General features: G+C 34.8%; 1 protein-coding gene and 1 non-coding gene across 2 annotated transcripts; one reads left to right on the forward strand and one right to left on the reverse strand.

The window, feature by feature from the left end:
- Positions 1–876: 876 nt before the first annotated feature.
- Positions 877–12,103, reverse strand: LOC101257338 (tyrosyl-DNA phosphodiesterase 1). The gene is made up of 16 exons (XM_010319365.4): positions 11,996–12,103; positions 10,758–10,943; positions 9,948–10,211; positions 9,668–9,832; positions 8,577–8,637; positions 8,271–8,347; positions 7,926–8,183; positions 5,930–6,019; positions 5,161–5,295; positions 4,888–5,037; positions 4,484–4,587; positions 2,591–2,644; positions 2,395–2,485; positions 1,670–1,747; positions 1,438–1,576; positions 877–1,256 (listed from the first exon to the last, which is right to left on the reverse strand). The coding sequence occupies exons 1-16, from the start codon at positions 12,011–12,013 to the stop codon at positions 1,189–1,191; spliced, it is 1,938 nt and encodes a 645-aa protein (XP_010317667.1). The 5' UTR covers positions 12,014–12,103; the 3' UTR covers positions 877–1,188.
- A 57-nt stretch (positions 12,104–12,160) lies between these two features.
- Positions 12,161–12,232, forward strand: TRNAE-UUC (transfer RNA glutamic acid (anticodon UUC)). The gene has a single exon. It is a non-coding gene; the product is annotated as a tRNA-Glu (tRNA).
- The last annotated feature ends 2,353 nt before the right edge of the window (positions 12,233–14,585 follow it).

A 14,585-nucleotide genomic window follows, 5' to 3' on the forward strand; every position in this document is an offset into this window, starting at 1 on the left:
AAAAAATCAACTTTTGTATTGATCCACACATTTGGACTTTTGTTGGAATTTCAGGTGCCAAAATTATCTTTCAGTTATTACCAGATATTCATGTTTATTAGGACCCGAACATGGTGGCCAACCTAAAATTTAATTACCGTATAATTAAGATTCACATCGCGCAAGAACCGTTTTTTTTTTAGAAAAATAATGTCACCACATAAGTATTGTCGAATTAATAAAATTTACCTCAGTCACAAGTTATACCAGGCAACGGTATAAATTCAATATAATACATAAACATGTCCATTAATTTATAATACAAATCAGTCACCATGTAGGATGGTATATCTCACGTGAATCGTCATGTAAGATATATGTATCAACTTTATATAAATTTAAGTATCTATTTGTATATCAATTAACACCAAAATTAAATGACACGTTTATGTACTGTGTCTTTATCATGTCCTACCCACCCTCCAACATCCTTCATCTTCACCTCCAACCTTCGTAGGGACGTCCCTTCATCTTCACCTCCAACCTTCGTAGGGACGTCCCTGCGGTTCCATGATTTTCATTAAGGGAGTTCGGAAAAAAATAGCGTACTGGATTGAACTTTGAACCCCTAAACCATTAAGTCAATCTCTCATCTTATATTCAGGAGGTTCAAGATCTTTATATAAATATAAAAATACCTTAAATATACAACGTAATTCGAGTGAACCCCTCGGCATACGCTAGATCTGCCCTTGGCCACAACTCCACCTCCCATAATATTATTCTGGATTATATATAAATATTTTTTATGAAAAACATTTTCCTTCGTACTGAACCACTCAACATTATACATTGCTAAGAAAGTATACAGAAGCAAAGGATAAATGTAGTGCCAACTGATGAAAAAATCTATCAATTTCTATGTAAAAGAACAGTTCATAAATGGTATCAACATTCTAAAGATTCATATGCCTATGAATATACACAGAAACAAGAACTCCAATTAGAGCCAACTGATGAAAAAAATCATCAATTTATATGGAAAAACCAGCTCATAAATGGTTACCAACATTCTAAAGATTCATGCCTACATATATACAGAATCAAGAACTCTAATCTAGCTAGTGTCAATCATTTATTAACGTTTCACCTAGCACATCGATCCCATCATTTGAAACATCAGGAGCCCTGGTTGGTGTATAGCTTTACTTATCTGGGCCAAACTTGTCCATATATGTCTTTCTTGGTATATCGACGATCCCAGGACCAAGGAATATCTGCATTCAACGATAAAATGCATTGAGCTTGATGTTATTCAGAGAGCAGTTAACAGTCAAACCTCTTAATAACAACATCGTTTGAAGCTGTAACGAAATGTTGTTTATACAGAACATATAATATAATTGGTTCGAAAGAAAACACCACTGTTGTAATGAGATTTTGTTATAGAGTTAAGACCTTCAAGGGAATACGGTTTTGGAGGAAGCTCATAAGCCACTGGTAACTTGATTACTTCAGAAGAATCATCATTTCCCTTTCCCTGCCAAGCTAGAGTTACCAGCTTTATTTTTTTCCCTTCGTGTATGCTAGTTTCGTCCTGTAAATCCAAAGAATTAAAAACCAGATGATATATATCAAGTTAATAAAGCATAAACATAACCAAAAAAAAAAACCTAGATGATTGTTGTACCTCTGATGGATAACCATTATTTGTACAAGAAAATCCACAGCCACGTTTAACAGAAGACGGCAAAAATAGCACCCCTAGCTGCCAAGGACAGAAATAAGTTACAATCACAATGTCATTTTAGAAGTTAAGTCGAGATGAAATTTAAAGGAGAAACAAGATATCAATGTTAATCCTCTTTTTTTTTTTTTACAACAATGGTGTCTAGACCAGCTTGCGCGCACCTCCAATTATTCTACTGGATACATGTCACCTCCCACCAACAATAGGTACCAAGTAATTTTGTCCATCGAGGCGAGGATAAGACAGATGGGTAGAAATCACTCAAGTGTTTTTGTCTCTTCTAAGAAGATATCAATGTTAATCTAGGAAAACTAATGCAGGTAAAAGATTGATTCAGCTCTTGGGAAATGTTTAAAGGTGGGTTATTCTACGTGTCTGCATACGTGGCAGTGGTCTATAGCAGGAGTGGTTAAAATAGACATGCGGAGGGCTGTTTCCTGTTATTTAAAAAGGGAAAAAACTTGTCTCAAATCATAATAGCAAGCGTCTTTTTGTTGGCGAAGTGTAACTGGCAAGTGTATTTCTGTTGGTGAAGTGTAACGTGAGGCGGAAGTAGGAATAGTTGATAGTTTAGGTGCAAATTTGGATCTTTTCACCATGTTTCTTAGTCTCTATGTCAGTTTGGTTCGTGGATGCTTCTAGTCTCCAGAGAGGAACAAAAATACCTCATAGGAACGAATCATCAACTGAGAATTATTTTTCTGAAGTGCGCCCCAGGCAGCTTTGCTGAGGTTTGATGACGTAAGCAAGAACCACCTGTTTTACCAGAGAAATAGAACAAATATTAACAAAAACAATCATCCAACATTAGTGGGAATCAAATCTTAAGAAAAACAAAGAACAGAGTCTCGGAAGTCTTACGCTAACGATTGACCGTTGTAACGTAGAAACGTCTTAATATGAGGCATTGCACGGCTGAAGATTTGAAGAACAAAAGGTAAGTGTCCTTTCTCAAGAAAATCAATGAAAATAGGAGCTAAAAAAGAAGGAAATCTGATTTGCAACTAGATTCATCAGCAGTAAAAATTGATCAGTGTATATCAGCAAAGCTCATGCAAATTTCAGACTGAAATTTCTGTCATCAAGTCAGAAATGAAGAAAATTCTTTCTTTGGTCTCAGGAGTTATCAAAGGCAGAAAGGATCTTTAAGCGCACAGCGCAAATATAGCATGAGCTTTGATGAAGAAAGGCACAAATGGAGGGAAAAAAACAAATATGTATGTGTAATCCGAGACAAATCATTGTAAGCATGAATAACAAAAAAAAAAGGATAGAGAAACTGAAAAAAGAAAACAAAATAAAGTGAAATATTAATTGTTCACATGCTCTTCGGCAAGGAAAAGTATGTCTTAGAGCCTTGACCACAACACTGATGCACGTCTTAGAGCCTTGACCACAACACTGAAGCACCCGCTAAGCGACGCAAAGCGCTCTACATGTTCTGAGCCGCGCTTCATTAGTTTAGCACGCCTTTGACAAAATTGTCTGTTCCAATGGGTCAGAATTGAACAATTTTTATGCAGACACATTAGAGCTTCACTAGAACTACATATTGAATATATTTCTTTTAATGCACTTTGTAGTGGGAATAGATAAAAACAGATCTTTTGAATTTTATGCATGCAAGTATGCAAGTACATCTGCATTTTCACAAGAAGCAGTGATCGTACATCAGCTTCACAATGATCCTCCTTTGTACATAGTTATGCCACTCAGAACATGGAATAGTTACCACATCATTGTACAAGAAATATTTTATGAGTTTATAACAGTCACTTAGCAATTTATTCAGCAACACATACAGCCAAACAAGGATAAAAGTAGCAACTGTATGCATTAGCATTTTTTGATCAGGCAACAGCATGCATAAACTTTGACTCTAACCACTAGAAACCCCCACCAGAGAGAACGCTAGTTACACAGTCTTCCATTGCCACTAGAGACAAGTTTATGAAAGGTTAGCGCTACTGTGACTGCCTTTATTGCCACCACAAGAGAAACACACAAAAGTATAAGCACTCTTCTCCACTGTCACCAATTTGCTCCCTATTTTGTCTCCCTGTATAGTTTTGGGCAATCCCACCTCATGAGCTAGTTTTTGGGGTTGAGCTAGGTCCCATATCCATTTCTTAACTTAGAACCAAGGATTTGAGTCCCAACTCTTAGAAATATTCTCGTCTAGAAGTTCTGTAACCTTCTTTTTTTTTTCCTTCTAAAAATTTTTCTTTTTTTGAGAAAGTTCTTTCACTTTCTCTATTCCGAAATATTTTAAAAGAAGTTACTTGTTATTTTATGTCCCCATCTTGCACCCCCATGTTACGTTGTCCACGTTCCAGTTGGCAGGCCTGGGGGAGGGGGGGGGGGGTTAGTGTAGCAAATTGCCACATTAGTGAAGGGATGGCTTGTTTTGCTCCTTATATGGTTTTGGGCAATCAATTTCTTCACATTTGGCAAGCCCAAATCTTAGGAAGGCCATTAAAAGAAAAAGAAGAGAGCTCGTGTGATAATTCAAGTATACAACTAGTTAACATGACTATGCCTGATTTCTATGATTCTGAATTTCTGATACATAAGTGCTTACTTCAGTAATAGTCCACAGTGCTCCAATCGAAAAACTCTAGAGGTAAAGGCCTTAAGTGATGCATCATTCATAGATTTAGGAATTTGAGAGAGAAATGCACAATTCAAAGGATTCGATAATATTGCAATGAAATTAATATTTCGGAAATTCAAAACTTTATAAGGCTACTATACCAACGACCAGTGTGGCTAGCTTTCCATTTAGCCCAATATTTCTTCAGAAATTCTTTCTCCACGTTCTTTGATGGGCTGGGAATGGCACTTCCAGCTGCATATCCCTAGAAAATGAAGCAAGATGCAGTAAAATTCATTCAGTAAATCAAAGGAGTCGTCAGATTTCACTTATGAAGATTAGCAAGCATCTATAATAGCAAGTGAATGAGACCACTATAAATTTCAATGTAACTTGTGAGGATTTTCAATCTCATCTATTACAAATGTCAACTGAATAAAAATGATTTATTAAAGTATGGTCTTAAGTCAATGCCACCAATAGGCTGCGGATTATCCTTATGTTTGACATCCATAGCAGGTTAGTGATGCCACTATTAGTCTAAAGAGGACTTGTTCAATATTACCTCCAAAGAACATCTAACATCTTCTACATTGGGCCATACTATCATTGGCTCCCCAATGCCCAGAGGTTTTTTATCGTCTGTAACTCCAGCTGACATTGAAGAGGCAAACTCCGTCATCCATTTCTCATCCAAAGAACCTAGGGAGGAAAACTGCAAGAAGCAATTGAAGGCACAGATGTCAATGATATTTGATAATGCAGGTGTAATACAGAAACATCTGGCGAAAGAAACCTTGGAGCTGAATGAAACTCAAAAAGATACCGATACCGATACCTGGTATATAAGAGGAGACTTCTGAAATTCTTTGCTAAAAGTACATTCCTGAAGAACAGTACGTAACTTCATATGTCCCCACTTCCTCAAACTAGAACCTGAATGATATCCAGGCACAGATGCAATTAGCCTGACCTGGAATTGGAAAATGACAACTTCAAGGTCATGTTACCACACTACACCTTAAATGGTATCGCAGACAGTTCAGCCCACATAATTCTCTAAAATTCCAAGCAACAATTTATACTTCTTATCACCTCCGCCTCAACATGGATACAAGAATCGTAACCGCAGAATCAGTCACCATGATAAATAGTGAAAGACGGCATAATACCTAGCTATGTTGCTCGTACACTCCAAAAATGGTGTTGCACTCGTGTCGGATCCTCTAAAAATGTACTACTTTTGGAAGATCTGACACGCACCCGGGGGTATTTTTGAAAAGCAAACACGTGCAAGCAAAAATTTTCACCAAACAAAGACGCGCTATTTTCAAAATGTGACATTGAAATGCCATGTTTGCTAGCTCTACTTTACTTTTTATTCATCCTTTCTTTTTCTCCTTTTTAGTGGTGAGGGCTTCCTATGAGCTGTAACTGAAAAGAGCGCGGACAGTAAAGAAATGAATATTTATGTCCTGGGAGTCTGTAAAACCTCTGGCACCACATTGTCTGAATACTGAATTATCACGTAAATTGTGGACAAAAAGGAGATACAGTTTCAGCTAGGGTCACAAAAGATTATTACAGTAAAAGAAATGAGAAAATACCGATGCGCTACTGTAATCAAATTTCTTGAAGAATGAGGAGTTGATCTTGCAGCTTCCGAAGGCTGGTATATTAACAGTAAATTCTGGCCACTGCAAAAAGATTTAACAGAATCAAACATGTTAAAGGAAAAAGGAAATACTCCAACAGTGGAGGGTGATTAATAAAAAGGGAGAAAGGCTAAACGCCATCAGATGCAGACACCAAGGAAGTGCGAAGCTCCTCGGTCCTGATTTACTGCATAACAAGGCAAAGTTAGCCCTAAAGTAGCATGTTGTGCAGCATCTACAGATACATATAGTCATAGCTCTCCACATAGAGTGGAACAATGTCAATATTCTATATTGCAAAAACAAATCATTGTACTAATTCTTTGTTTAAGTTCCGGGGTAAGCTAATTCGCACTTCAATTTGTAGGTTCCTTGGAATAAGCTTTATAAAGGGGTGCAATTCTTGATGGAGGAAACCCAGTTATTGCAATTTGCACAAAAAGTAGTACATATAAAGATTAAAACTTATAAAAAAGAGAGTTAATTCTCACAAATTCCTCTTTCTAAGCCTATAGTTTTGGTGAGCATGAAGATTGGCAAACAAATGAAAAGTCAATATTATGTCTTCATTCTTCAATGTTAGTTTGCTGCCTGAAGATGCTTCGTATCCACAATAGTGAAAGCAGGTTTGTTTTATTTTCATACCTTCCTCTTTTATGTCTCTATTTTCATTAGTATGAAGATTGGCAACTAATGAAAAGCCAATGATGTTTCTTCAATGTTAGTCTTCCAGTCAAGAAGGAAGCCTACAAATCAAGTGCAGAAACATAATGGTTCACGAGGCAGATGTGAAAGTAAGGATTGAGACACAAGTCGTCTCTAAGAGAGGAAGTTTCAACTATCTTAGGTCAATAATTCAAGGATATGGAGAGATTGACGATGATGTTACACATCGAATTGGAGCGGGATGGATGATATGGAGGCTTGCATCCGGTGTCTTGTGTAAAAGGAATGTGCCACCAAGACTTAAAAGGTAATTCTTAAGAGGTTGTTAGACCTGCTATGTTGCATTGGGCAGAGTATTGGCCAGTCAAGAACTCGCACTTCTAGAAGATGAAAGTAGCATAAAGAAGGATGTTTAGATGGATGTGTGGGCATACTAGGAGAGACAAGATTAAGAGCGAAGATATTCGAGACAAGGTGGTAGTGGCCAACATTGTGGGCAAGATGAGGGGGACAAGACTGAGATGGTTCGGACATGTTAGATATCCTAAGGTAGTGAAGAAGCGTGAGAGGTTGGCTATGACGGGTATGAGGAGAGGTACAGGTAGCCCAAATAAGTATTGGGGAGAGATAATTACACTGGACATGACACATGTGCAACTCATCAACGAAATGACCCTAGATAGGAGATATGTGAGGATTAAGGTAGAAGACTGGTAGGTAGTCAAGAGTTGCTTAGTTTCCTTATCAAGATCATTAGTATTACTCTCATACTATCTTAGTCTTTGAACTTATTATTACTTACTGCTTCCTAGTCCTTGGAAACAACCTCTCTACCTCTGTGAGGTAGGAGGTAGGGGTAAGGTCTGCGTACATTCTACCCTCCACAGACCTCACTATTTGGGATTTCACCGGGTATGTTGTTGTGTTGTTGTTCCAAGTCCCATTATGTGGTATTATTTGTTGTGACTATTGTTCTTTTCTCATCATGACTTCTTCATCACTATATTTTATTTTCATATTGTTTTTGTAATGCTTTACTTAAACCAAGAGTCCAATGGAAACAACAATTCTACCTTCACAAGATAGGGGTAAGGCTGCATACATATCACCCTCCACAGACCTCACTTGTGGGATTACACTAGGTATCTGATTGTTGTATCAAGTGTGAGGAAGATGACTAAAATATTTTAGGAGTATTCAAATAAATAAATTTTAAAACATTCAAAGTTCTTTTGATGCGATGTAAAGTTGTTTTTGATTTAGGGTTTGAATTCATTCATACCTTTAACGCGCTTAGATAATCAACCAAATCATTTTCAAATCCACCATCCTTGTCCAAATTGTTTTGATTCTTCCAGGGAAAATCTTGCATCCACAATCCCTGGCTTTTGTTATTCCAATCAATAGAGATCAAGTTTGCAGTATGTATAATAACTCTAACTCCTGTTGGATAGACAAGAAGCATGGCTTTTGAATGGTGTGTTCCATATGCAATCGGTAAAGAAGGTTTGTGCAGAATCCAATTTGCAATCTTGCTTCTCTGTAAAGGGAGGAGACAATGAAGAAGAAATTTAATCCAAGAGAAGCTTCAATAACATCAGATTCTCATAACTTAAAAAATGTTAACCTTCATGTATTCCATGGTACCATCACCTTCTCCATGAATGACGAGAACATTAGGAATCCGTTTTAGAGTTGGACATGCTGCATAGAAAGGACCATGAAATCAGTCTTCAGGCAGAAAAAAAGATTAACTTAGTTCATAAAAGCAAATAAACTTGTACATAGTATCCAACAAACAATGGCAACCACAAATAAGTTGGGAAACCGCCTCATTGGACAATCCAAGACGTCGAAGAACAAAATTAATAGGAGAAACAGTCAATGTTAACAAAATAAAAAACAAAAGATAAGGCAAAATAACAGAACTAACCAGAAAGTAGCCAATCCATATCCACCATGTAATTCGAGAGGATAGCTACAAGCACATTCCCCTATGATACATAGGAGCCAATGTCAAGCAACCAACACAAACGTAGACATTATACAACAATTACAAGTACATATATAGAAGGATTTATCAATTATCATATGGAAAATGAACCTTGGATTTAAATCAACTCCAAAAGCTAGAGTGTGAGGTGAAAAATTCTCAAAAGACAACAATATGAAGAGACATCAGTACATTCCCCCAACCAATGTGAGACTTTCTAAGAGCGTGAATAATATTACATGAGAAGCAAGATTGGGTGAACCAAGAATAGGGATGGTCTGACCCTAACCATGTAAGGAAAATGACCTTGGATCTAACTCAACCCCAAAAGGCATGATGAGGATTGCCTAATGGCTAATACTCCCTTATTTCAATTTGTTTGCCTTACTTTCCTATTTAGTCCGTTTCAAAAAATGTCTCTTTTCTTTTCTAGCAACTCTTTAATTCTAACTTTCCACGTGGCGTGTTTAAAACCACGAGATTGAAGGGAAATTTGGTACATTCTACCTATCTTTAGTTTAAGACCATAAAATTCAAAAAGTCTTTTTCACTTTCTTAAATTCTGTGCAGAAGTCAAAACCAACACAAACAAATTGAAACAGAGAGAGTATCATGTAAGGAGACAACCACCTACTTCCTCAACCATAGTGGGACATTTTACCAAGTAATAACCATCTATAGGACACATCGGAACACAGTGAGCTTTTGGAACCTGTTAAACGACTTAGCTCTAAAGTCTTTGCTGCCATATAGCTCCTATACACTTAATATTGTATAAGAGTATTGGATGAATATCTACAAGAGTCCTTCATCAAAAATAAATATATGCAAGAATCTAAAGCTCAGAAAAGAAAGGATAGGATCACAAGTTCACTAGGGATGCATCAGTTCAGGGAAATCAGAAGCAAACTTGACGTCACGTCTTCTTTTGCCTCTTCACTAATTCATGAACAGTAATGCATCTATCTAGGAGGACCAACATCTCAGCCAAACAGAACCAATTCCAAAACAGACGCAATGCATAACTCTACCTGAATAACATCATTAATAGAAACAGCTTCTGAATTTGCCCATGCTGGCAGCTCACGCACTCTCATCAATCTGAACGTGAGGGGCAACTTGTGTTTGGGAACCCTAAACTGACGTATGGCCTCTGCAGAACTATTTGTTTCTTGGCCATTGTTGTGCAACATAATCTGTAAGCCAAAGATTTAACAAGCAATAAAAGTTGAAGCTTTTTACATACATATTTTTTCCAACAACGTGTTAATTTATTCAGAGACAAAAATGATGAAACAAGGAAACCCATACCAATTCTGAAGCTTCCTCACAAACTTCTCGAGCTTTCTTCTTGCCATGCATCTGGCCTTTGTCAGTAATGCTTTCTTCACTGAAAGGCCTTTTTTGTTTGTTACCTGGTGAAGTTTCATCCTTACAAGCTGCGCTAACATACTTAAATAGGTAATGCCCAGGTATCAACTCTATGATATCATCACTTCCGAGTTTCCACCTCTCTCTAGACAAAAGCTTCTTCCTCTCACCCTTTGATCTTATAACAACTGGATTTGTTCCTTCCTGCAATACAGTCCCATGTTTATTCCAAAGAAAAGACTTCAACGGGAAATTAAGAAGTAAGGATACCAGCATACTTTTACATATGTAAATAAGTTGAAATGCTATCACAAGGTGTAGACAGAACTCATGCACTATATGTATACATGAATTTATGAACATTTACGAACCAAACTTTCAAAAATTGACACCAATCCATCCAATCACTTGGTATACAAGCATAGGAAACTAAGCAGCATATTCATCACCAAAGCAGACTGAAAAACAAGCATACTGCTGAGAATCCTAGTATCCACAAGTTACAAAAGGATAATCAATAATAAACACACACACACGTGGGTGTGGGTGTGGGTGTGTACATCTGTGTATGTATGATATTAACTAGGACGAATCATCCAAATACTGAATTCAACCAGAATAGAGCTCATAGACAGAGCTGACGCAACTTATTTGAGACTGAGTCATCGTTGAATGATTGATTGATATGTTTAAACATTCAATAATACGTGAAAATATCCATGAAGAAAGGAAAAAAGTGCAGAAAAGTACCACAACAACATCAGCAGAGCCAGTGCAGGTAGCAGTGATAATAAGATGCTTGCGGCTCAGCCGCTTATCAGTAACTGGAATGCAATCCCGTCCAACACAATTAGGACCTTCTGAGAGTGGAATCTTGGGTATGGAACTTTTCCCATCCTCTTCCAAATTATCACTTAGAGGCACCAAAAATCCAACCTTTTTGAATCAAACACAAACCAAATCAGCGAAAGAACTAGAAAAAACACACACAAAAAAACTAAACTCATGCTACTAATATATATGGTGCCAACCAAGTTGAGACGTGTTTATTCTGCAGTATCGCGTAAGTTTCTAATCAAGAAGATCACTGGTTATACACGATTTCGAAATTTGTTTGTTAAAAGTAACAAGTGGAATCTTCGGAATGGAACTATTCTCATCCCTTTACAAATTATCACTTAGAGGCACCAAAAATCCAACCTTACTTGCAACAACATACCGAATGTAGCCCCACACAATGGGGTCCGGGGAGGATAGTGTGCACGCAGACCTTACATCTACCTCAGAAATCCAACCTTATTTACAAAAACATACCCTATGTAGTTCCACATATTAGGGTCTGAGGAGGATGGAGTGTACGCAGACCTCACCTCTACCTCAAAAATCCAACCTTATTTAAAAAAATATACTGAATGTAGTCCCACACGGTGAGGACGGTGAGGTCTGGGGAGGGTAGAGTATACCTCTACCTCAAAAAATCCAACCTTCTTTGATCAAACAAAAACTAAAATCAACACAAGAACTCAAAAAAACACAAAATACTAAAATAAACTAAACTCATGCTTCTGATATATATCATACCAATTTAGAAAATCTCTAGTTTAAGCCAACTTCAAATTTATTTATTAGACTAAATTATGAAAACGGGTCAGAAACAAATTTGAAAATGGATTGATTAACTAAACAAAATGCTACTAATAGAGAGATGAAACCTTGGATATGGAACTATTCTCATTCCTCTTCAAAGATATTACTCAATGGCACCAAAAATTCAACCTTTTCTTAATCAAACACAATAAAATCAATGCAAAATCAAAATTGAAACAAAATGGAATCTTGGGTCTGGAAATTTTCTCATTTTTTTCATAATTATCACTTAGATACACCAAAAAAATCCAATCTTTTTCCGTCAAACACAAACTAAAACCAATGCAAGAAGTAGAAAAAAAAAAAGACAAAATTATAGTAAATAAAGAAAGTAGCTGAACCTGAGAAGAGATGGACATTGAATAGGTATTATGAAATGGGGTTTCGAATTTTGCCAGCTTCCCCTTATGGAGTTTGCAGAACAGGGCAAGCAGGCACTGGTTTTTGCCGCTTTGTATAGTTCATTCTCTGAACTTGTTATTTTATATGTAAAATCTTAACATCAATCCGTTATCGTCCAGCGGTTAGGATATCTGGCTTTCACCCAGGAGACCCGGGTTCGATTCCCGGTAACGGAACTTTTTGTTTTTCGGATTTAAGGATATTGTTATTATAAGGTCATTTCGTAACTAGTTAGAGTAATGTAAAGATAAATTATTTTTTTGGGGGGCGTCATGGATATTGTTATTATAAGGTTAGAGTAATGTAACGATAAGTTTTGAAGAAATCTTCGTACTAGTTATGCGGGTTTCTAAATTATTGTTGTTTCGTATATGGTTAAAGTAATATAAGGTTTAGTTATGAGGAAATCCACGTAGAATTTATGGAGAGATTAGTTATTCGTGTATTAATTAGTTTACCTTTTATTATGTATAAAATAATATATAGATTTTCTCATAATTTATACGTGTATGTATTAGTTATGTCTAAATTATCAATAAATTTTATATATGAATAACTTGTTGTATATCAAACTACCAAAATCGTATAGGTTATATGAAAATTAATGCATGGATTAAGATCGTTCTTATCCAGCTTGTTTGGTGTGAAGGTGAGTTATGCTTATATTAAATTCTGCATAACTAATATTGTGTTTAATTTGTTATTAAAAGATCCGCATAATTAGTATGTAAATAGGTTATGAGGAATTGTACATATATTTTTTTATGTAGGTATAAGGTAGAATAATTAATACAAGTATAATTGATCTCTCCATAATCTTATACCAAACGACTTTGGGGTTAATTATTTTGATGTGAGAGGTGGTGGATACACTTAACTCATGAAATGAGGTATTTTATGAAATTAGTTGTCCCACCATATACATAGAATAACTTATTTCAACATTATAATAAATAAAAGAGAAAAGACATAGAGTCAGCACTGAAGTTGTTTCAAATTTTTAAAAAAACACCTTAACTTTGTAAACGTCTTATTATTCCATTGAACAATTTTAAATAAATATCATTGACATAGAGAGTGGTTGCACACTCTCAAAGAGAGTGAGCAACCTATAATAAATAATATAATTTTGTTTTTTATAAGTACTTTATTAAAAAATATAATTTCTTATTTTTCATGTTAATATAATTTTATTTTTTATAAGTACTTTATTACAAAATATATTTTCTTATTTTTCATGTTATTTTAACTTTTTTTCCTTTTTATTTTTTCTTTTCTCTTTCTTCTTTCTTCTTCAAAAATTCATTCTCATCTCCATCTATTAAAGCTTCTTATTTTTAATGTCATCATTCTTATCACAACTTCATCTTCCTTTTTTGTTATTATTAATTTTACTCTCTTTAATTTTAAAATTTTATCTACATTTGAATAATTTGATAAACTCGTTAGAGTTCAAGATGATTAAGAAGTATCATATAATTTTTTTTATCTGATTTTCAATTAAGTTCTTTCATTTTTTGGGAGATGATGTGAAATTTAAGATAAATCAAAATTAAAAGTCAAAAAGTAAGAGAGAGAAATAAAGTTTTAAAAAAAAGATAAAGGAAAAATTTAAAATAAAATAAAAAACACATTTTAAATTAAATTAATATGTGTCATATAATGATTGGTGTGTAAACACATTTTCTTCTTATAACTTGGAACTGATCGAAAAATGACATAATAATATATGTTAAAATTATTTAATGATATAATAAGACAATTGCAAAGTTAAGGTATTGTAAGTTTGAGACAACATCAGTAGTAACTTTATGTTTTTTCTCTAAATAAAATAGTAAATAAATAATCATGAGACTAATTAATATTCTTAATCAAACACAAAACAAGATAATTAACATTTTATCTTTGAATTATTGTCTTTTATTCTTCGTACCAAATGACCCGTGAAGGTTTAGGATTTTAAAATTTAAAAATCGATTATTAAATTTACAACGATATACTTTATTTGTAATTCTTTTTGGTGTGTGATATAATTTTATATTTACTATTCATATAACGATAAAATCTTACTATTTTCATATTTAACTTTATATCTAATCAAAGATGTTATATAATATGAAAACCGTTCCTATGGATTCTTGAAGTCGATTTAAGCACATTAAAAAACAGATAATTTATTATCAAATCGACGTATTTGTAAATTTTGACCTGATTAAAAATTTGGAAAAAATGAAATTAAATATTAATAAAGTAATGACAATGAGAATGAAGTCAACAAACCAAGCTGGAGTTTATCATTCTTTAACCAAAAATTAAGGGTATTACATGTGTGGTTTAACAACTCAAACTACAAATTGGATCATTGAAACATATAAAGTGTGCTTAAATTATATGGCAGTGGAACCTTATTGGTATGCAATATGTTAATTACATGGTATTTAACAACTTCTGTTGATAAGAAGGGTATTTTTGATTCAATAGTTTGACATAAAGAGTAGTTTTGAACCAAAATATAGTTTAAGGGTAAAT

This window comes from Solanum lycopersicum, chromosome 3, assembly GCF_036512215.1.
Source record: "Solanum lycopersicum chromosome 3, SLM_r2.1".
Classification (NCBI taxonomy): Eukaryota; Viridiplantae; Streptophyta; class Magnoliopsida; order Solanales; family Solanaceae; genus Solanum; species Solanum lycopersicum.